We start from the raw sequence: 21754 nt of genomic DNA, 5'->3' as shown, positions 1-21754 counted from the left end.
ACCCAAAATGTGTAAAAAAACATACCAAGGACAGCTGGGACCGGCTGCCAGTACACAAAACTTTTTTTTATCCGACACGGACGGGACCGACGTGGTGCCGGTTCATCAAAAATTCCAGATAACCGAACGCTATAGTAAAAGATAGGGAGAGCTGACAGCTTCGTATAAAGCAACAAACCCTGTTGCTTAGCAACAACTGTAGAACAATGGCCACAAGTTCCAAGCGTCTCTGTAGCTTAGCAACAGCTGCAGCCACACCCTTGCACAGCAACAGATGGAAGAAGGCAAATACAATATGAAGTAAAACCTACTCCTGAATTTTGCTGGTTAACCGAGATTTCCGGTTATTTAGGTGCCGGTAAATTGAAAGTTTCCTGTATAACATTAACTGTAACACTAGATGACTTAACATTATGCAAGCTTAACTGTATTTCCTAAATTACAACAGTGCCTACACTTCAAAAAGTACTTCTGTAAAGTGCTTTGGGACGTCTGGTAGTCGTGAAAGGCACTATATAAATGCAAGTCTTTCTTTTGTTTCTTTCTATTAATTTTTTTCAGGCCACATATATAGCAAATACTGTCTAAAGTTAAGAACCCCTCTCTTTCCCATTCCCTCCTCCCACTGTAATACATTCTTATACTTGCTGAGCTCTGTAGCCTTCTGTGAAACTGTATAATCTTCATTCATCCATAGTTTGTCTCCAAAAAAATCAGATTCCCAAATGACACATTAAACTGATGCCTTATCTGTCTGTTCTGGTAATTCAGATGCACATTAAAGGTCCTTCGGCACTCTTCCAATGTTTTGCCCAACAATCCAAAACCACAAAACAGATGAACTTCTTGTTCATTTTATTGTCATTTGTGGGATCTTGCTGCGTGCAAGATGGCTGGTGCATTTGCCTATGTAACAAGAACATCACATTCGAAAAGTAACTTATTTTACGTGAAGCACATTTGAAGACATTTCTGAGACATGTAACAAGAGACAATAAAAATCCAAGTTTATCCAAAACAAAAACAGAAAATGTTGGAAACACTCAGGGTTCATACCAGAAACGTTAACCCATCTGTTCTCTCCATAGATGCTGACTGACCTGTTGTGTGTTTCCAGAATTTAATGTTTTTGTTTCAGAGTTACAGCATCAGCAGCTTTCTTTAACTTTTAAATCCAGTTTATTTCTAAGTTACAATATTGGGCCTGATTTTAACTGGCCCTGATTTTAACTGGGCCCACCTTGCGGAAACCAGGCGGGTGGGGGGCAATTAAAATAATAAGAGTCACTTACTCCTACTGATCCCACTTCCTTCCCGCCGTGTCCCCATATTAACCCGCTCTTTTGAGCAGGCCAGTAGGACACCGCAGGAAGGAAGCAGGGCCCTGTTTTAAATATGCAGATTGGGTCTGATGGTGTCATCAGGACCCGACCTGCAATTTCAAGCTAAGGCCTGAGCAGGGGTGGGCGTGGGGGTGCCAGTGTCGGCTCCTGGATCCTGGGCCAGAAGGTAAGTTTTACATTTACTTTTCAGGTTTCCAAGAGGGCCAGGAGTGGCAGGAGTGCTCCTCCGGGTCCTCACAAGAAAGCCTTGGGCCTCCCTTGCTGGGCTCCCTCCCTTCCCCCCCTAAATCTGCCACCGAGAGTGAAAATCAGCCCCATAATGAACGACACATACATCTAAGCAGAGGTGGGCAAAATATGGCCTGTAGGCCGTATCCGGCCTTCCAATGGATTCTATCCAGCCCGCACAGTGGGTCTGAAACTGGAGTCCGAAATCTCGTGAAATTTTAAAAAGAAATTCTGAGATTTAGGCATTTCTGGATTCATGAGGTAAGTAGATTGCCTAGTGTTGCTGTTCTAGTTCTTGAATCATGGACAAACATGGCAACATTTTGCACATTTGGCTGGACATTATTACCTGTATGGGTTTGCACACCATCCTTGACATAAGCAGAAAATTAGGCTGCAGTATTATTTAGCTGAGTGGTTAACTCATGTACTGAGTTATTATGTAAAACTCAATCGAGTGTGTTGAGAGGATGCTATTCTCAATTGCATCTATATTGAAACACAATAAAAGATGGGCTTTATCAGGATACACTGACTTGAAAGTCAAGTCAGTGTGTCATTTGTACCTATGATGCTGGGCTTGATACAATTTGTGGTTTTCTTAGTAAATCATTTGTCTGCATCATGCATCCATTATGGATTAATTGCTGCAGAGTCCATTTATTCTGATTCAAACATAGTTTAATTTTGGCACAAGTTAAGTAAGATCTTTTCTCTCCCCCCTTCTCAATTTCCCTCATTGCTGAGATCCTTACATCGCAGCTGCAGTTCGAAGATCAAGCGGGGAGAGCTGAATTGCAGTCATCCCCAAGGCAAACCAGTGATATGATCAGGAACACTGCATTTATCTTTTGGGCTCCTAGTCAATCAAAACCCTTGTCTATAAATTGCCATAGTCTAATAAATAAATTGGGTAGGAATCTGCATTTCCTACCTGATCATTTTCACTGACATGTAATTATATGATTGTTTCACCAAATACTTATGCCTAGTGTCTGAAGTCTGTGACAATTCCAAGTGTCACTTTTATGCCCTCTGGGTGCATACAGGTTCCAGAGTGTTACGTCCTGACTTTTGGATTTTGAATGTGGGCAACACTGGTAAGAAAACATTTATTGCCCATCCTAGTTGCCACAAGGGCATTAAACGTCAATAACATAGTATGGGACTGGAGTCACATATCATTTTTACAGCAATTGTCAACTAACTAGTTTTACAGTTTTAATTATGACATAATAATATCAATGGCTAAGATAAGTGTTGGATAAACCGGTATCATGTTCGTTAGCATGTTAATAAGTGTTATTTTTATTAAGTGGGGAAACGACATGAACGGTTCTTTACACAATAAATGCCGTAACAAATTTTAATGGTAGCTGTTGTTGGCACAATTTATTTTATGTGTGCGGCCCTCAACAGCTCACCAAAACTTGTTAAGTGGCCCTCCAGCCCAAATAATTGGCCGCCCCTGATTGAAGGGATTAAGATCAGTGGCCATGTAATTGACTCCAGACAACAGTACCATTCTTTGTTGCAGATCATGTACTTGGAAATTATTACATTAGTGAGGAACAGTTTCTGAGTAATCAGTCTGCCCTTCACAAGTGTTGCGGAATTTGATATGGAAGATGGAATTTCACATTGAAGATGGCCAGCACTCTCTGCATCTCCAGTGCATTTGTGCAGAGCTGTCTGAAGTCAGCGAGAGTAGAGGCTCATTACCTTTCTTTGGACAGGAACAGAATTCGGTCTTTGGAGCTGAAGAGCAATCACTACTTTAATCAGCATGCAAAAAGAACTGCCCATCAAGATTCTGAAAACAGGCTGTGGATTACATGGCCAAACGCTACTGATTAAAATGGGTAGTTGCACACCACACACAGCCATGTCAATCAAGAACAAGGTGACAGATACCCTGGAGGATATAATATTTATTGCTTTCATAAAATACAAATAGTAAACCTAGTAAGTCTGGGGCAACTACAGGGGGGAAAAAATAAGTGCACTTCAATGCAACTGTATTTTTCTTTTTAACATTTTAATTGGAAAGTGAGTTCAAAGATCACTATTGAAAGAAGAAAAAAGAAAAAAAAAATCACTATTATTTTTCTCTTCTACCTGACTGCCTGCTCTACTAATGATGATCAAACGTCTCAATCCCATGATCTCACTCTTCCCCCTTCAGTCACCAGCATATCACAGGCCCTATTCTCACTCACTTCGGTTTGAAGTCACTCTATTGGCTCAACAACAGTAATATGCAGATTGTATTTGTTGCAGGGTCAACAGTGCAATCGTTGCAGGATCTCGCAGTCTTTACACAGACTGAAGCCAGGCAACACGAACCTGAAACATTGTAAAATCAAATCCAGCAGTTGCAAGTTACATCTAATGCAATTACTAAAGGGTTATTGAGTTTTTCACTCTCATGGGATATCTCTTCCTGTATATACCTGTATTTCTCAAGCTGGGCATGTGCATTGATTCAATTAGATTTTCTCTCTTTTCTGTTCAAGAGAGACACAATAAAGCACCATATAAATGTGAGCTCTTTCTTAATTTCTCTTCGAATGTTAATTGGTTTTAATTTGGGGGGTCAGGCGAGGACTGAGTACCATTTGAGAATGTGATCACTCAGAATATGCATATTTCGCATAAAGAAAGATGTTGCTTAAAATGAATAATTCATTAATCAACTCTTCAGATATCTAGTCAATAAGTGAAATAAACTTACCAAACTCCTTGGGCACTGTGATGGAGTACAAACATGTCTGGCCACTTGTATAATTGTGAGGATAATTAGGTGAAAGAACCACTCCTTGAGATCCAGTGTGCTGTCCGCCACACGGAGCTGAAAGGGGAAGAAATAAGGACTTTTAAGTGCTGAGCAGCAGACACAAGGTGTAACTCAGAAGAAACATGTTCCATTACATCATATTATTAAACAGTGGTAGCACTCTCACCTCTGAGTCAGAAGATACCGTGTTCAAGCCTCACTCCAGAGACTTGAGCACATAATCTATGCTGGCACTTCAGTGCAGTGCTGAGGGCGTGCTGCGCTGTTGAAGGTGCTGTCTTTCATATGAGATGTTAAACCGAGGCCCCATCTGCCCTCTCAGGTGGATGTAAAAGATCCCGTGGCACTATTTCAAAGAAGAGCAAGGAAGATCTCCCAGTTTCCTGGCCAACATTTATCCCCCAACCAACACTGAGAACAGATGATCTGGTCGTTATCACATTGCTGTTTGCGAGACATAGCTGTGTGCAAATTGTTTGCCACATTTCCCACAGTGACTAGCACCTTCCTGACAAGACAGCAGGGCACCATACCTGGCAACATTGGTGACCAGACTCAACTATGCATACAATACCTGAAAGACTCTGGAACTGATGTGAGAGATTGTGGCATATTTTAAGGGACCTGACAAGGTAAGAGTGCTCAACAGTACAATGTAGCAGGCAGATGGTCCAAATTTGCAAGCCACAAAATGTTGCCTGTCCCCCTGGTTGCATAGTTAGTACTCACCCATGCCAAGCCCTCACATACCTTACAGTTCTTCTATTGCATCTTATGCGTACTTATTCTTCAGCAGGACACACATTCAAACTGCAACTAACAACTGAAAACACTACCACACTTACATCTTCCAAGGGTTTCTAACTTAAAGTAATGTTAATGAAACATGGCCACTTACAATGTTCAGGATAGAGTCCATGATGGATCTACAGCAGTCATCGGTGATCCCCTGCACTCTGGGAAATGCACTGCTGAAATGACATTGGGATTGATTTTAACCCCAAGTGTATTTCGGGTAGGCAGGGAACTGAGTGTGCGAAACGCAATCACTGGCCTCGATTCGAGGCTTGGGGTATTTTAATTCCTGGGCCTCATCCACATGCCATTGGCCAGCTGCCAGCAAGCAACTAGGTCATGAGAAAGGGGATTTTTGGAGGGTCTCAGAGGAGGGAAGAGGGGTGTGCCTGGAGCAGAGGAGGCCACAACTTTCCTATAGGACCCAGAGGAGCACTCTTCTTCCTCCTGGCCCCACAAAGGAATGATTTACGTAACCTTGGGAGAGCCTCTTCTGTTTGTAGACCTGCTTCAGCCTGGTGGCATACTATGATCCCAGTGCCCATAAATTCATGAGACCCCCATCTGTTTTAGGCGGGCGCCTCATCTGCCTGCAGGTTAAAATCTGAATTGGCGCAAAAGGGTCAGGATCTGAGTAGGTAAATGCCATGCGCGTTTCTACCTACCCATCTGCCTGGTTTCCACAAGGCATTTGGCCCAATTGGTCTATGCTTATACTCTACACAAGCCTCCTCCCACTCTAATTACCTCTTCCCACCATGCCCCCATATTCCTCTGTTCATTTCTCTCCTTCATGTGTGCATCAAGTCTCCCCTTAAATACATCGTTGCAATCTGCTTCGATCACTCCATGTAGCAACAAGTTCCACATTCTCACCATGCCCTGTATAAAGAATTCCTCCTAAATTCTTTATTTGAACTGTTAGTGGCTATTTAATATTTATGCCCTTTTATTCTAGACTCAACCACAAATGGAAACCATTTCTCCACATCCACCCAATCAAATCCTTTCAGAATGTTGTAGACCACAATCAGGTCTGCTCTTAGTTTTCTCTTTTCCAGAGTAAAAAGGCCTAGATTGCTCAATCTTTCCCAATAACTGCTGTTCATTTCATATTTTTGCATTAAATCTGGGGCCTTAATGAGGCCAAGGCACAAAACTCACACAGGCACCGCAGCATACAAAATGCATCAGACCACCACAGATTCTACCCCACAGAAGCTTAATAATCTTTGACATTGTAGTTGGCGAGTATGTTCATCAGAAAGTAAAAAAAAAAATATATAGGCCAGAATTTTCTGGAGGAAGGTGGATTGGGGGCAAGGGGGCTCCGATGCTGGCAGGAAACCCATGAGGCCAGGTTTCCCTCAGGCCCTGCCGACTTTAATGGCAGGGCCTGATTTACATATGAGGCCTCGGTTTCCCGCCCACAGCCAGCCAGATTGGGAGGCTGGCTGGCTGCGGGCGGGTAGGCCTTTGACTGGACTGTGGAGAGAGGGAGGGATCGCGTGAGGGCTGGGCCGTTAAAAAGATCGACGTTGGGGGGGAGCGGGGAGAGAGAGAACACTGGGGATTGGGCCGGGGAAAGGATTAGGGGATCGGGCCGTGTCGTTAAATGGATCAGGGGCGGGGGGGGTCGGGCAGAGATGTCGGGGGGAGAGAGGATTGGGCTTCGGGTTGGGAGAATGATCGGGGGGGTGGAGGGGGGGAAGAGAAGATCGAGGCCGGATGATCGGGGGTGGGTGAAGTGAAGATTGGGGCCGGCCAGCGGTGGATCGTGACCAGCCTCAGCATCATCGTGGGGTGGGGGGGGAGAGGCCTGGGTTGGGGGATCGGAGGCCTCGTTGGGGGGTCTCCGATCGCGGGGGGTGGGTTAGGCAGGAACCCTGGATCCGGGAGTTAATTATAAAGACTCTTACCTCCTGGATGCAGCAGTCCCCATCTTGCGCTAACTGCCAGGTTTCACAAATTGTGTGAAACCCGTCCACATGCAGTTAAATGGATGTAAAAAAATGCTATTTTTTAATATTATAATATTAAATTGATGTTCCACCTCCTGGGAGCAGGTTGGTCGCCCGCCCGGTCCTGCCTCCGTTAAAACCGGAAATGGACGGGTTAGATGCGTGATCAGGTGGGGAATCCCATTTTTAACAATTTAACTACCCCCATGCTCCAAACCCTCCTGTTTTTTTAGGCTAAAATTCCCCCCATAGACATTATGAATAAAATCTCTCAACCGTTACAATCATAGTACAGGTAGTCAGCTTTACTTGGTGTAATGATGGAAAATGTGCTAGCTAACGTGTTTCCTGTTCACAGATAATTAAAGGTTGTCATGTCAATAGGCCATGAGATGTGACTGACCCAATGCACCTATGCTTCTTAGCTTATATTACGGCTTAATGGGCCATTGTGTTGGCCAAAGATATGAAAATGAAGAATACTGCAGCTTCTGTCTCTTGCATTCTCCGTACGTAGCAGTCAGTAATTCTTGATTTTCAGGATGATTGTTGCATATTGTCAAATAAAACAATGTCAAACTAATCAGAAAGTAAAGGCCATTCTGACAAATAACAAATGGGTTCACAATACTTTTCACAGGCTTTCAAGTAATTCTCATCTGTCAAAAACAAGGCATCTGCAATTTCAGATTACCCACAAAGGAATACCCAACTCAATGGAAAGCTCGGTTAAAAAGGAAACACTACATTCAGTAGGTATTTGTATTCTAATGGATCTTCGCAAATAAATGCAGGCAATATCACAAAAACTAAGACTAAGCCCTAAAATAATCTTCACCCATTAATTAAAAAGGCACTTGCAATTTCAGAAAAAACCACAAAGGGCTATACACAGCCCATCTCCAGAATAGGTTTGTCAATCACTTGATGGAAGCTCCCATAAAGTATCAGAAAGTACGTGAACAGAAACTGACAGTCAATTTCTATAGGAAAAATTGCAGTTAGTGTGCTACAGATAAAATACTTAGGGGGAAAAATTGGGTCGCGCCCCTTTTGGGGGGGTAACTTCGCTGGGGCGCTACTATTAGCGCCCCAAAAAGGTTAGCACCCCCGCACCCAAAATTCACCGGTAGTGCCCCAAGAGGGTGGCAGGGCACTATTGGAAGCGCTCTCGCTACTTCTTCGAGCGCTGCGAGTGAATATCATGGCGCGATGTGCCGCAGCGCCATGCTTATTAAAGTGGAGGGGCGCAGTGCGACCTGGGGCCCAGCTGGGCCACCAGGGATCGGAGTGCCGGCAAAAGAGCCCGGCACTCAAGAGAAGTGCCAGGCTCACGGAGCACAGCCAGCACTCCACGGGGGGGCTGCACAGGAGTCCGGGGACGGCAACGGGGGCAGGTGCTGGACGGCGGCCAGCAACAAAAATGGCCGCCCGGCACCTTTCCTTTAATTTGTGCTGCCCCAGCTGCAGGTAGGCCCCCCTGACCTCGTCGGATATAGCGTCTGGCGGTAAGTCAGGAGGCGCTACCGAAGATCACGACCGGGGCATGAGCGGGGTGCTGCGAATGGCGATGACGTCACTGCCGGCGGCGCAGTGCCATGGGACGCTAACGGTTACTGCCGCCGCTAACCTCCCGCTGAATTTCGCGGGAGGCGTTAGCGGCACCGTGCCCAGGTGCTAGTTGCTCTGTGCCCCGTTAGTGTCCCAGAGCGCTAACGGGAGGCGCAAATCAACCGAATTTTTCCCCTTGGGACTTTAATTTCTTTTCTTGATGAACATTGTGAATATTAATTTTATTTAATTTAATTGTAGTCTTAATAGTTTTCAATGTTTTCTTCATTTCTCTAAAAGGATTTTAAAACATTTTTTAGTTGTGGTATTGTACCACAAATTAACAAAACAATAGCATACATTAGTGATAAAGTTCACTAATCACCAAAAGTCACAACTCAAACATTAATGTTTGGAGAGGCTCTGAGACAGAGATCTGCACCATCCTTTTAATTTACAAATGGCACTCTCTTCATTTCGGAAGCATTGCTTCCCACTAATGACACAGCCAAATGTTGCCTGGTATTCCGCAGAGGTCAGTAGCAGCCATTTGTATATATGTTACACAATGACGACCTCACTTCCCTTCTGGGCCCACGTTAGCTGTCATTGTAAACAGTTCCCTCTCTTTGGGTATTGTCCTTCATCCTTTCAAATCCGTCGTCATCACCCCACTCCTTAAAAATCCCACCCTTCACCCGTCTATCCATGTAAACTCCCGCCACTGCTCCAACCTCCTTTTCCTCTCCAAAATCCTTTTGGGGTTGTTGTCTCACAAATCTGTGCCCATCTTTCCCTCAACTCCACAGTTGAACCTCTCTAATCAGGTTACTGCCACAGCACAGAAACAGCCCAAGTCAAAGTCACAAAGAAATCCTCTGTGACTGTGGTGCATTATCCCTCCTCATCCTTCACAACCTCTCTGCAGTCTTTGACACAGTTGACCACACCATCCTCCTCCAACGCCTCTCCTCTGATGTCCAGCTCAGTGGGACTGCCCTTGCCTGGTTCCATTCTTACCTATCCAGTCACAGCCAGAGAATCTCCTGCAATGGCTTCTCCATTACTAGGAACTCCCCCAAGAATCTATTCTTGGCCCTCTTCCTAATTCTCAACTACATACTGTCCCTCGGCGACATCATCCTAAGACATGATGTCAAATTCTACATGCCGAGGACGCCCTGCTCTAACTCACTATCATCTCTCTCAAACCCCCACTGCCTCTGTGTTGTCAGCCTGCTTGTCCAAAATCCATTCCTGGATGAGCTGCAATTTCCTCCAATTGGCAAGATCAAAGCCATTGTCTTCAGCCCCACCAGCAACTCTGTTCCCTAGCCACCGATTCCCCCTCCATGGCCACTGACTCAGGCTGAACCAGACTGTTCACAACCTATTTGACCTTGAGTTGAGCTTCTGACCACATATCCTCTCCATCACAAAATCCGTCTACTTCCACTTCCATACCCTCGCCCATCTCCACCCCGCCTCAGCCCATCTGCTGCTGTAACCTGTTAAGTCTGTGTGTTCCAGTTGTATCAAGATTAATTACTGACACAGACTACAAGAATAAAGTTTCAACAGGTCTTTTCTAGTTGGAGGTCAGGACTATACTAAATACAATATCACTACACAGTACTTATATACCGGTGGTCACCACCGGTATTACGTATACAGCAGCCAGAGAAAGTAGTACATCTCTTAAGGTGGAACAGGCTTAAGTTCTCTTAAGGTGGAACAGGTTACATACACCACATAACCCTCCTCCATGCCTTTGTTACCTCCAGATTCAACTAATCTAATGCTCTCTTGCACCCTTCTTCAACTTGAGTTCATCCAGAACTCTGCTGCCCATAGCTTAATCTGTACCGTCTCGTTCACTCATCACCCCTGTGCTCGCTGGCCTACACTAGCTCCCAGTCTATCAATGTCAAATCACTCCATGACCTTGCCCCTCCCTCTCTCTGTAACCTCTTCCAGCTCTACAACCCTTCGAGATCTCTACATTCCTCCACTTCTGGCCTCTTACCCATCCCCCACTCCCTTCACGCCACCATTGGTGGCCATTCTTTCAGCTGTATAGGCCCTAAGCTCTGCAATTCCCTCTCTAAATCTCTTTGCCTCTCTCTCCTCCTTAAAACTTATCTATTTAATCAAGCTTTTAGTCACCCCCTCACCCCCCAATAACTTCTTCTTTGGCGCAGTGGCAATTTTTGTCTGATTACACTCCTGTGAAGTGCCTTGGGATGTTTTCTGATGATAAGCCGCTATATAAATGCAAGTAGTTATCAAAAGAAGAAATACTTGCATTCATATAGCACCTTTCATGACCTCAGATAGTTCCAAAGTGCTTTACAACCAATGAGGTACTTTTGAAGTGTAGTCACTGTTGTCATAGAAAGCAAAAACTTGTGTTTTTAGGAATGCATAATGGCCCAGAAATTCGGGTCCCAACACGTGAGTACGCACGGGGTACTCACGCGTGGACCCGATGGAAGTGCCGGTTTCTTGCATGCACTGCATATGCGCGGGAAGCCGGCACTTCCGTTCCTCTGAACGAAGGGGTTCAGAGGTCGAACGCGTGCGCGCGGGAGTCTGCGCGTGCGCTTTGAACTTACGTTTTTTTTTTACAGGTTTTTCCGTGAGGGTAAGTCTTTAGATTTTAGAAATGTAAAAACCAGGCGTAAGGCCTGCATTTTAAAAGGTAAGTGGTCAATTAATTAAAATTAAAACATTTTTTCCACAGGTTTATTATTTTTAAATACTTTAAAGCAAGGTAAGTTTATTTTGAGCCCGATTTTTTTGTAAAATTATTTTTTTCAAAAATTTAAATTATTGTTTAAAATAGTTATTTAATATAATTTATAGTTTATTTAAAAAGTGTGATTTAAAAAAAAAATTATTTGAAGGTTTACTGTTATTTTGGGGCCCATATATTCATAAGTTTAGACAGGTCTTCCTGTCAATCTTATGAATGGGCTTTTCCCTCCTCTGATTGGCTGCCCATGGCTCACGTGATCCCAGGGGACGCATCGCACTAGCTACGCCCCTGGGACATGCAAGCACAGCGCGCCGGGAGTTGGAGCAGGCCCCGGAGCGGAATTCCACGGGAGCCCAGAGCTCAACTGCCAGCGCGCAAGGTAAGTGCAGGTCGGGGGCTTGCACCCGCGGGAAGCCCCCGACCCGAATTTCTGGACCAATGTAGAAAACGCAGCAGCCAATCTGCGCACAGCAAGGTCTCACAAACAGCAATTAAATAAATGACCAGATAATCTGCTTTCAGGATTGGTTGAAGGATTTTTCTGCTAGGACACTGAGAGAACACCCCTGCTCTTCTCTGAATAGTGCCATGAAATCTTTAACGCCCATCTGATAGGGCAGATAGGGCCTTGGTTTAACATCTCATCTGAAAGTCAGCACTTCTGACAGTGTCAGCTTAGATTATGTGCTTAAGTCTCTGGAGTGCACCTTGAGCCCACAACCTTCTGACTCAGAGCTGAAGATGCTACCACTGAGCCAAGTCTGACACCTTGTTGTTATAATTCAGGCACTCTATTGCCCTTGGAATCGTATTAAGTTCTCCCAGATAGACATCACTTTAAATGCAGTATTTTTTGAGAAATGTACTTTTCATCGTATATTTGAAAAGCGTAAAATGTAATTGTGGGTTCTTTAGTCCCTTTATTATAATACGATGCTGAACTAACATGAACTGTCTCCTGAAACAATAGAATATTCATTGAGGAGACTTTAAACTTGGAGAATTGGAGTAACACTTCTACTCCATGATGATAATTATAACCAGCTTCAGACATTCTTTAAAGAACCTCTCAGCAAGAATGTCGAACTCTGTTGGAAACTTCTAAAATAGTTTCTGGATGAACTATTTTTAAATAAAATGAATGAATTTTGAAAGCTGGAAACAGCCACTGTTACTCAAGATGCAGGGAGTGAATAAGAAACCTTAAACAAAATTGAGTGGTCATATGTAATTAAAAGCTACAACGTCAAAGCTCAATTCACTTCTAAGCATTATGTGATACTTCCACCCAACCTCCCCACATTAAATTCCTACCTTGTAGCACTCCTTGGTACCATACATGTTAGCAGTCAACTTCTTTGTGATTTTATACACATTTATAGGGGTTGAGTTTGGAGCTGAAGATGTAGACACACATACACCTTCATATAGGCCGCAAAATTACTGGAAAAATTATGGTGAGTTCATGGTGCCCGCCATAATTAGTGCGTAAAAAAACCCAGCAATTTGTGGTGAAGAAGAGATACACCACGAGTTCTGAATCACTACCAATTGCTGGCAATTTGCGCTGCTCTGCAGTTACCCTCACAGGATCTGAAAAAAATTACCAGCTCACCATGAGCCTCAACATTTGCAAGAGCACTTTAGCTAGTCCCAATCCCCCGCCCTTTCCCTGTAGCCCTGCAATTTTTTTTTCTTTCAGGTACTTATAAAATTCCCTTTTGAAAGCCATGATTGAATCTGCCTCCACCACCCTTTCAGGCAGTGCATTCCAGATCCTAACCACTCACTGCGTAAAAAAGTTTTTCATCATGGACCTTCTGCCAATCACCTTAAATCAGTGTCCTCTGATTCTCGACCCTTCCGTCAATGGGAACAGTTTCTCTCTATCTGCTCTGTCTAGACCCCTCATGATTTTGAACATTTCTATCAAATCTTCTCTCAACCTTCTCTGCTCTAAGAAGAACACCCCCAGTTTCTCCAGTCTATCCACGTAACTGAAGTCCTTCATCCCTGGAACCATTCTTGTAAATCTTTTCTGACCTTCTCCAAAGCCTTCACATCCTTCCTAAAGTGCAGTGCCCAGAATTGGACATAGTAATCCAGTTGAGGCCGAACTAGTGTTTAATAAAGGTTCATCTTAATTTCCACGCTTTTGTACTCTATGGGCTGGATTTTGATACTGGAGGTGTGTAGGAGGCGGGACTACAACTTTCGGGGTTGTAGTCCCGCCTCCATCGAGTTGTGGCCAACCCACGCGATTTTCACTTGATTGACCTTGTTGAGCCCACCCAGCGGGCTCAACAGGCCAATTAAGGGCCACCCGGCAACAGGTGACGTCACAGATTGACATTTCATCTGTTAAGAGCTTTTGACAGATGAAATATCAGCGTTTGACAGCTCTTTGAAGCTGTCAAACCTGACAATCTGTACTCTAAGTTAATTCCTTCCTCTCAGGCTGATTTAGAGATCTCTCCAGAACAGAAAGCTGAATGCTGCAACTTTTGACAGCTCGCGGCCATTCTGCTTTCTGTGCCGGTGAGATGAGAGACTTCCGAGACCTGAAGGAAGGAAGGCTGTAAAGGTAAGTAAAGGTAAGTAAAACTTCTTTAAACACTTCACACACACCAAACACACTTACCGCTGCACTCATGCACACATCACTCACCTGAACACCAGACATCTCGAACCCTGCAAGCCCTCCAGCCCGACGGTCCGCCTCGCTAACTTGGCGTGGTTTGGAGCCATCGGGAATCCCACACTTCAGGAATAAAAATAGGGATTAGGCTAAAAATTGCCTGTTAACTACCTGTTAACAGGCAGTTAATTGGCACTAATCCCCTTCCTGCCTCGGGATGGCGGCTCCCAGCACAGGTCGGGTACCCGCCTCCTTTGAAACTGGCATGGAGGCGGGTTGGGGGAGGGATGGGTTCATGCCCTCCGATTTCACGATTTTAACCCCCCACACGCCTCCAATCCCGCCTCCACGGCCCAATGAAAATCCTGCCTTATACCTCTATTTATGAAGCCCAGGATCCCGTATGCTTTTTTAACGGCTTTCTCAACCTGTCCTGCCACCATCAACGATTTGTGCACATATATCCCCAGGTCGCTCTGTTCCTGTAACCCCTTTAGAATTGTATCGTTTAGTTTATATTGCCTCTCCTTGTTCTTCCTACCAAAATGTATCACCTCGCACTTTTCTGCGTCAAACTTCACCTGCCAAATGTCCGCCCATTCCACCAACCTGTTTATATCCTCTTGAAGTCTATTCCTATCCTCCTCACTTTTCACTATACTTCCAAGTTTTGTGTCATCTGCAAATTTTGAAATAGTGCTCTGTACACCCAAGTCCAAGTTATTAATATATATCAAGAAAAGCAGTGGTCCTAGTACCGACCCCTGGGGAACACCACTGTACACCTTAATTAATTGTCTTCAGACACTAACGCAACACTGGATGGCAAAACTGGCAAGAAAAGTCTGACAAAACTGAGAGATTAGAAAGAGAAAACTCTGAGAACAGTTTCCAAGCAGCTGGGGTGAAGCTCCACCACTTTAATGGTCCCTCAGTTGGCCTCCCAGGCTGAGATTGATGTAAAGGCCATAAATTGCCCCATACCAGGTTACACACACCATTACTTTTCAGTCTAAGTGGCTGCAGCGATTGCCATTGTCTGCAAAAGTGGGGTGAGCGAGGAGAGAAAACTTTTATTGGCTTAGGCGAGGCTATGGGTGGAGTGGAGCAAATGTCCCAGCCAATTATGGAGCATTGCAAATAATAGTATAACCTATTCATTATCATTATCCCTTATTTCCTAGAACATTTATGTATTAATGATGGCGTATGCTGTTACTACGTCATTACTTTGGTGCAAGTTTCCAGTGTATGATTTCCTCCTTCCAATCAGAAAAAGACAGGGATCCCCTTTTAAAAATAGAATCAGTCTGAAATGGAATCATAGCACCTTTACAGTTCTCTATAATATTTTTTAGCTGTACAATATTATATTGATTGTGTAACCTTGCCAAAAGCCATAATGAAAAATTAAAACTTGTGCCGGGAGGGTAGGCAATTTCTCTCATCATCTCTAAGTTGCGGTGTGCCAAGATATAACATCCTTGCCCACTCAATTACAAACGCTGTTTATACATTACCATTGCAAGAAGGAAGAGCTCGATTCCAGACTGGCTTCCCATCAGCCCCAATGATGCACATGATTGTAGCAAGGTTTACTAATTTGTAGCCCGCATCGCAATGATAGGTGACAGTGGAACTGAGCTTAAAATCCAAGCCAATGCGTGTGCCATTCATTATGTTTCCGGGGTCAAAACAAGCTTCCCGTGGTTTCTCTGCAATAAAAAGGAATAAAGTAAAACATCACAAAAGGGAACATTTTCAATGAAATGGGGATAAACAAACAATGGAAAGGTGGAAATGTCCTGCAGCTATCTATGGAGTCTGGCGGAACTGGTCAATAATACTTTGCTACGTGGGCAAGAGTTAAAAAGATTAGTGTAACCCACTCTAGCACAAAACCATGCGGAACAGTAAAGTGCAGGTTCGACTCCCAGTGCTGAGTTAACTGACCTTAGCCAGGACAGCAGTTAAGGGGACTATTAACCAGGATTCCTGCTCCTGATTGTAATCCAGTGACTCAAGTGAGGACAGATTCAGGCTCGGCTACGATGTCCTCCACAGTCAAATATATCCCATTGGTATTCGCTGTATTGGCTCACACGTGAAGAATGGTTATTTGAGTGATGCAACAGTTGGCTGCTAGCACCTGTGGATGTGTACACCAGCAACAGTCAAGGAAGAAGGGAAAACCGTTGGAAAGCATAAGTTAAGTGTTGGCACTTCGCAGAAGAATCTTGTATGGTTTAGAACTGGCAGTACATCTGAATCCCAATTGCATTTTAACAGGGATTTAATCTGTGGCAGGAATATCACACATTTGCATTACAGAATATAATGATGCAAAATAACAGGCTGATTTTTGATATTCAAGAAACTTTGAGATATTTTACTTTTTTCTCCAGGTGACCTCTTTCTGCATCACTTGCAGCTGGCAGCCACAAATACAGGAAAATGGACCTGATCCTAAGCCTCCCTCCATCACAGTCACACTACATGATCATAGAAACATAGAAGATAGGAGCAGGAGTAGGCTATTCGGCCCCTCGAGCCTGTTCCGCCATTTAATGAGATCATGGCTGATCATCCAAATTCAGTACCCTGTCCCTGCCTTCTCCCCATATCCCTTGATCCCCACCAGTCACTAGTGCAGTGTGAGAGCTACTTGAGGTGATTCTTCCACTGATTTTCTCTCCCTCTCTGTCAAGGGGTGCCTGGCCTTTGCACGGTGACTAACCATAACACCACAGCCGATGATAAATCACTGCGTAATTACAGGAGTGAAACTGGACCGAACACTTCTGTAGATCAGCCTGTTAGAGGTTCACACCACAATGTACATGGGGAAAGCCTTACAACTCAAGAGACAAAAATAAAGCTCTTCATCACAAATATTAGAATATTTTATTAAACATTCCCCTCCTCTGCCCTTGGTTCTGTCAAACTTTACACATAAATGTTTTGTTATTAAAGAAAGTCTTAAGAAAGCAATATAAAGAAGACGTTCAGAAATGCACAGCAGGTCAGTCCGCAGCTGAAATATAATGGGGAATTTTAATCTAAAATAACGGGTGGGTTCGGGCCATGTAGGAAGTTGAAGGCCGCAATTTCCCCTACCTCGGCGGGTCCGGTGTGGCCGGGGCCGGTGGCGGGGTGCGACTCCGCTGCCCGCTGTCCAAAGTGATCTTACGCTGTTAAGCCCGCCCAGCGCGTTTGCCGGCCAATTGAAGGAAGCGGGTCTGATGACATCACTTGATGACGCGTCATCAGCCAGTTTCCTTAAAGGGACCATGCGCAAATTGATTTTGACATTTGTGCTGTCAGTGTTCTACAGCATTGAGGTGCTGCAAACACTGACAAACACTGCACAAAGGTGCACGGCTGCACCCAGGCTCTCCCATGACTCCCTCCCAGCTGTCAAAATTTTTTTCCCACCCAACCCACCACCAAACGCGCCCGCTGACCCTCCGAAAAGTTGCCCCACAAGTGTTAAAAAATTTGAATCTCAACCAGAACCCGCCTCCAACCTGCCCACTTCCGGTTTTAATGGAGGCGGGTCGGAGGGTGGGTAACCAACCCACTGCCAGGAAGCAGATTGTCTATTTAAATATTATAATGAGGCTGGAAGCCTCTGATTTAACCTCCATTTTTAATTTAACTTTAGCTGGTCGGGTTTTGCAGGCCTCGTGAAACCCGCCAGTTAATGCAAGGCAAGGGCTGCTGGATCCAGGAGGTAAGTGCCTTTATACTTACCTGCTGAATCCAGCGTCCCTACGTAACTCATTCTCCGTGATCGGAGACACCCCCATGAGGCCTCCGATCCCGCATGAGGCCTTCCCCGCCAATGCTCCTCCAATATCTTCAGACGCCGCCCCCCCCCCCCCCCCGTGCTGGTCCCGGCCCCCGATCTCTTCAGACCCCCTCTCCGTGCTGGTCCAGGCCTTCGATCGCTTCAGACCTCTGCCACTGCTCCTCCCAATTGGTGATCTCTGCTTCCCCCCCCCACCTACCCACTCCTTCAGCCACTCCCAGGTCCCCGATCCTCTTGCAACTGCCCTGCCCCCACTCCTCCGGCTGCCCCCCCGACCCCCACGTGGTTTCTCCCTCCCTCTTCTGTGCGGCCTAGTGGCGCAGGCCTACCCGCCAGTCTCCCAATCTGGCTGGCTGCGGGTGGGAAACAGAGGCTTCCCATACAAATTAGGCCCTGCCATTAAATTCGGCAGGGCCTGCAGGAAACCCGTTCTCCCGGATTTCCCGACCACTTCAGAGCCCTTCTGCTCCCAACCTGCCTTCCCCATTAAAATTAGGCCCATAAGTTAATGTTGTTGTTGGAACTCTCCATCAGAACTCATCGTGGAACATTACCCTCTATTTTTCCTTTTAGATAGCAATTGATCTGCTGTGCATTAAAAAAAAATTCTGCTTTAATTTCCGATTTCCAGCATTTACCATTTTCCTTCTCGTCTATGTCACTCACTGCAAAAATTTAAATCCTAATTAGAATATTTAAAATATAAAAATAAAATATGGTTGCTTCATATTACACCTGATGTACATTTGAAAAATAATAAAATTCCTGTTAAATATAGCATTAGTGCTACATCCAAACACTGGCATTTCTATTCCTCATACACTGGAAAGAAAATGAAACTTCTAGAGGCTGACTAATATTTATATTCAAATATAAATGTTCAAGAAATTGGAATCAGAAGTGTTTGTAGAGATGAGGAACTGAAAATAGCTCAAAATGCAACTTTTCTCCAATTACCCGTGTGTTTTTGTAACCTGGATTACATGTTAAAACAGCCAACTATAAAAATCAGATTATTACATAAATGTCGCTTCTTTGTGATTTTTTTTAAAACAGAAGTTACTGCATACAGTTTCAGATCTAAAGAAGGTTAAGCATTTAAACGCTACTATGTATGAATCAGGTAGTGAGGAAATCAGTACCTTTATAATCAATGGCAAATCCCGCCATGCTGACAGAGGCATCACTGCGAAAGGCCAGGTAAAGGCTATTGCCACTACTCTCTATTCTCTCGGGTGATTGTGAGCCTTGAAAGCTGCCAATTAAGGGGCTGTTGGAATCTTCCCCTTCATAGATATGAAGAAAATCATAGCTGGGCTCCATGTGGAAACTAAAACAAATGGATAAGGTCAAAAAGATGTGAGGCAGAAATGTTGACTTTGATATGCTTCACAATAAAAGTAAGGCTATTAGCATTAATAAGTAGTGCGCCTGTACGGCAGCATACAGAGTATAATTATGCTGCATGATATTTAACCGAAACATATTTTTTCTTCTGGGAATTACCTTTTAAATATCAGCGCTATGACATAGTCAGGGTTGACTTTAATTCTCCAGTCACATTCTTTACCGTGAGGATAAGGCTGAGGGTAGTTAGGCGATAAAATGACACCCGCAGGGCCTGTCACATTCCCTCCACAGGCAGCTGTCACAACAACAACAAAAAAACAGAAAATCAAACAGTCTCCTGCTTACTCAAACTAAAGAAACACTGATGGGGAGATTGAAGTGTGGCTTGTTTACTCTCAAACAACAGAAAATTACTTGCAGCATGCTGTGCGGCATTGGCCAAAAGGCTGCTTGGAGCAGCATCCCTGACAGCAGAGCACAAGCAAGCGTACCTGAGGGCTTTAAGTCAACTGGGTCTCTGTTATTTCTTGTATTTCCAATGCTGCAAGGAGAGTTGCTTACATGCGCTGCTGAAACACTGCCACTTTAAAGTTACTGCCTTACTTACGGGTGCCTGCGGGCACTGATGCAAGTGAAGTACATTAGCAATTATGCTTCGCCTGTGCTGGCAAGGGTTGTACCTGCCAATAGTGCAGCCACACCAGTTTCCTCTGAAACTGAGAGCATCACAGCATATGCCAAGGCACATAATGTGCTTCCCCTGGTCCTGCGGCACTCCAAAATGCACAGGAGCGCAGAGTGCCCAGTGTGAACAGTCTGCTTCACCTGGCTGCACACACTGAAATCTAATTACTGGCAGAGTTCTACCTGCCCAACAGGCCAGCTTCCAAGCACACTGTGGCTTGCTGTCATAACTCATTTTTGTTTCTGGGATGCTGTACTGGAACCTGCACCGCACACTTCTTTGCAACGGTCTTGTTCGATGTGATCTATCCATCGATCCCTTGATGATTTATTATGGACTCAAGAATATTAGGCCACAACTCCTTTATTAAAATTATGTCAGTACTAACTTGAATTTGCCACTGTGTTTGTGGTAAAACAATTGCATTGGATACTAACGTACATAAATGTCTCGTGTTACTTTACACTGCTAAATAAAATCTGCCTCAAATATGCAGTTTGTTTATTCAAAAGAAACAATACCCAAACAAACCTTTATCAACTTTCAATTCTTGTTCAGGGTGGAAAAGAAAATGAAGTGAAAGCACACTTTGCAACTGAGAGAAAAATACATATTTTTAGTGAGGATTCATAATTTAAGTCAAACTTTATGAAAAAAAAAACTGCAACATTTTAACAGTGATACTTGAAGATCTTACTGAAGTTATTTTTGCCATTAACGTGTTAGTAATAAATTAAAACTGGCCCAACGCGTTTCCCAAAAGCCTAGGTTTCATGCGAAGTCATGCGATCACAAATTCTCAGCAGTATTTCCTCAGTCTTTTGACAGCTGATAGATACTTTCGATCCAAGTCTCATTTGCGTATCATTGTAACTGTTGATGTGCACTTTGTACATTCTGATGTTAAAATTAATTTAATAGCAAAGAAATGAAACAACTTGTACTTTAGACAGCTTTCCAAATATCTATTTGGATTGTAGTTATGCTTTTTTAAACTTTTTTAAAATGGAAATTAGACAACGGTACAACTTTACAACTGCATTCAAACACATATGCTGAATTTTTAATATCGCTGCACAACTTTTAAAACCCAGTCAAGTTTTAAAACATGCTGGCAGAATGTATAAAGTCAGTACCCGATTGAAAAATCTATCTGGTGGCAGCCGGGATTGTTTCCAATAAGGAATTTTCAAATTTTCCTAGTAGTCTGATCAATCCCTGTTCGGGTGATATTTCCCATTTTGATAGTTTTTTGTGAAAAAGTTGGTGAGAGTGCAAAAGGAGAAAAAGGTGGACTTGTTCAGTAAAATTGATAGGAGGCATTTTGCTCCTTGTAAGCTAATGAATTGCCTGATGTGGTACTAAGCCAAAAGATGAGGAAGTCCCATGCTCATTCTTCGACTTGTGATAGCGAGTCAATCTCAACCAGGGAAGCAGCTAAGGTGTTACAATTCAATGCAGCGTCTAGGATTAGGGAGGGGAAATATTTGTCAGGGTTCCTGCTTTCAATTACAATCTGGATTGGACAAGGCTCTGATGCCATTCCCAGCCTCCTACTCCACCCTCCGTCCCCAGCCACCCACCCCCGCAGATTAAATAGCCTCTGGCACTCAATACATCAGCAGATGAAGAAGAACTAGTTGGGAGTCTATGGATCGTGCCTTAGCATGAGCCACCTATCCTGATCTTCATTTATTTAGATGGGGCAATTTTAACCTAATCCACCCGTCGGAAAACTGACGAGATTGGGTGCAACGCTGCTTTTACACCCTGCCCAATTTGACTCTCCATTGAAGTCAATGGGGAGTAATATTGGGCGGGGTGTAAATCGGCATTC

At 44.2% G+C, this 21754-nt stretch overlaps 1 protein-coding gene across 1 annotated transcript in view; it reads right to left on the bottom strand.

The window, feature by feature from the left end:
* Positions 1 to 21754, bottom strand: part of csmd1b (CUB and Sushi multiple domains 1b) — a 1295488-nt gene that overhangs the window by 554908 nt on the left and 718826 nt on the right. The window contains exons 23-26 of the mRNA XM_085996460.1: positions 19389 to 19527; positions 19025 to 19212; positions 15592 to 15786; positions 4306 to 4422 (exon numbers count right to left, since the gene is read on the bottom strand). Coding sequence (XP_085852586.1) covers positions 4306 to 4422; positions 15592 to 15786; positions 19025 to 19212; positions 19389 to 19527 — 639 coding nt within the window. The remainder of the gene's footprint in view (positions 1 to 4305; positions 4423 to 15591; positions 15787 to 19024; positions 19213 to 19388; positions 19528 to 21754) is intronic.

The sequence above is a fragment of the Somniosus microcephalus genome, chromosome 9, assembly GCF_052327205.1.
Source record: "Somniosus microcephalus isolate GS21.2 chromosome 9, FLI_Smic_1.0, whole genome shotgun sequence".
Lineage (NCBI taxonomy): Eukaryota > Metazoa > Chordata > Chondrichthyes > Squaliformes > Somniosidae > Somniosus > Somniosus microcephalus.
Note: the sequence above shows the minus strand (reverse complement) of the source record. Positions and strands in the feature narration are given on the sequence as shown.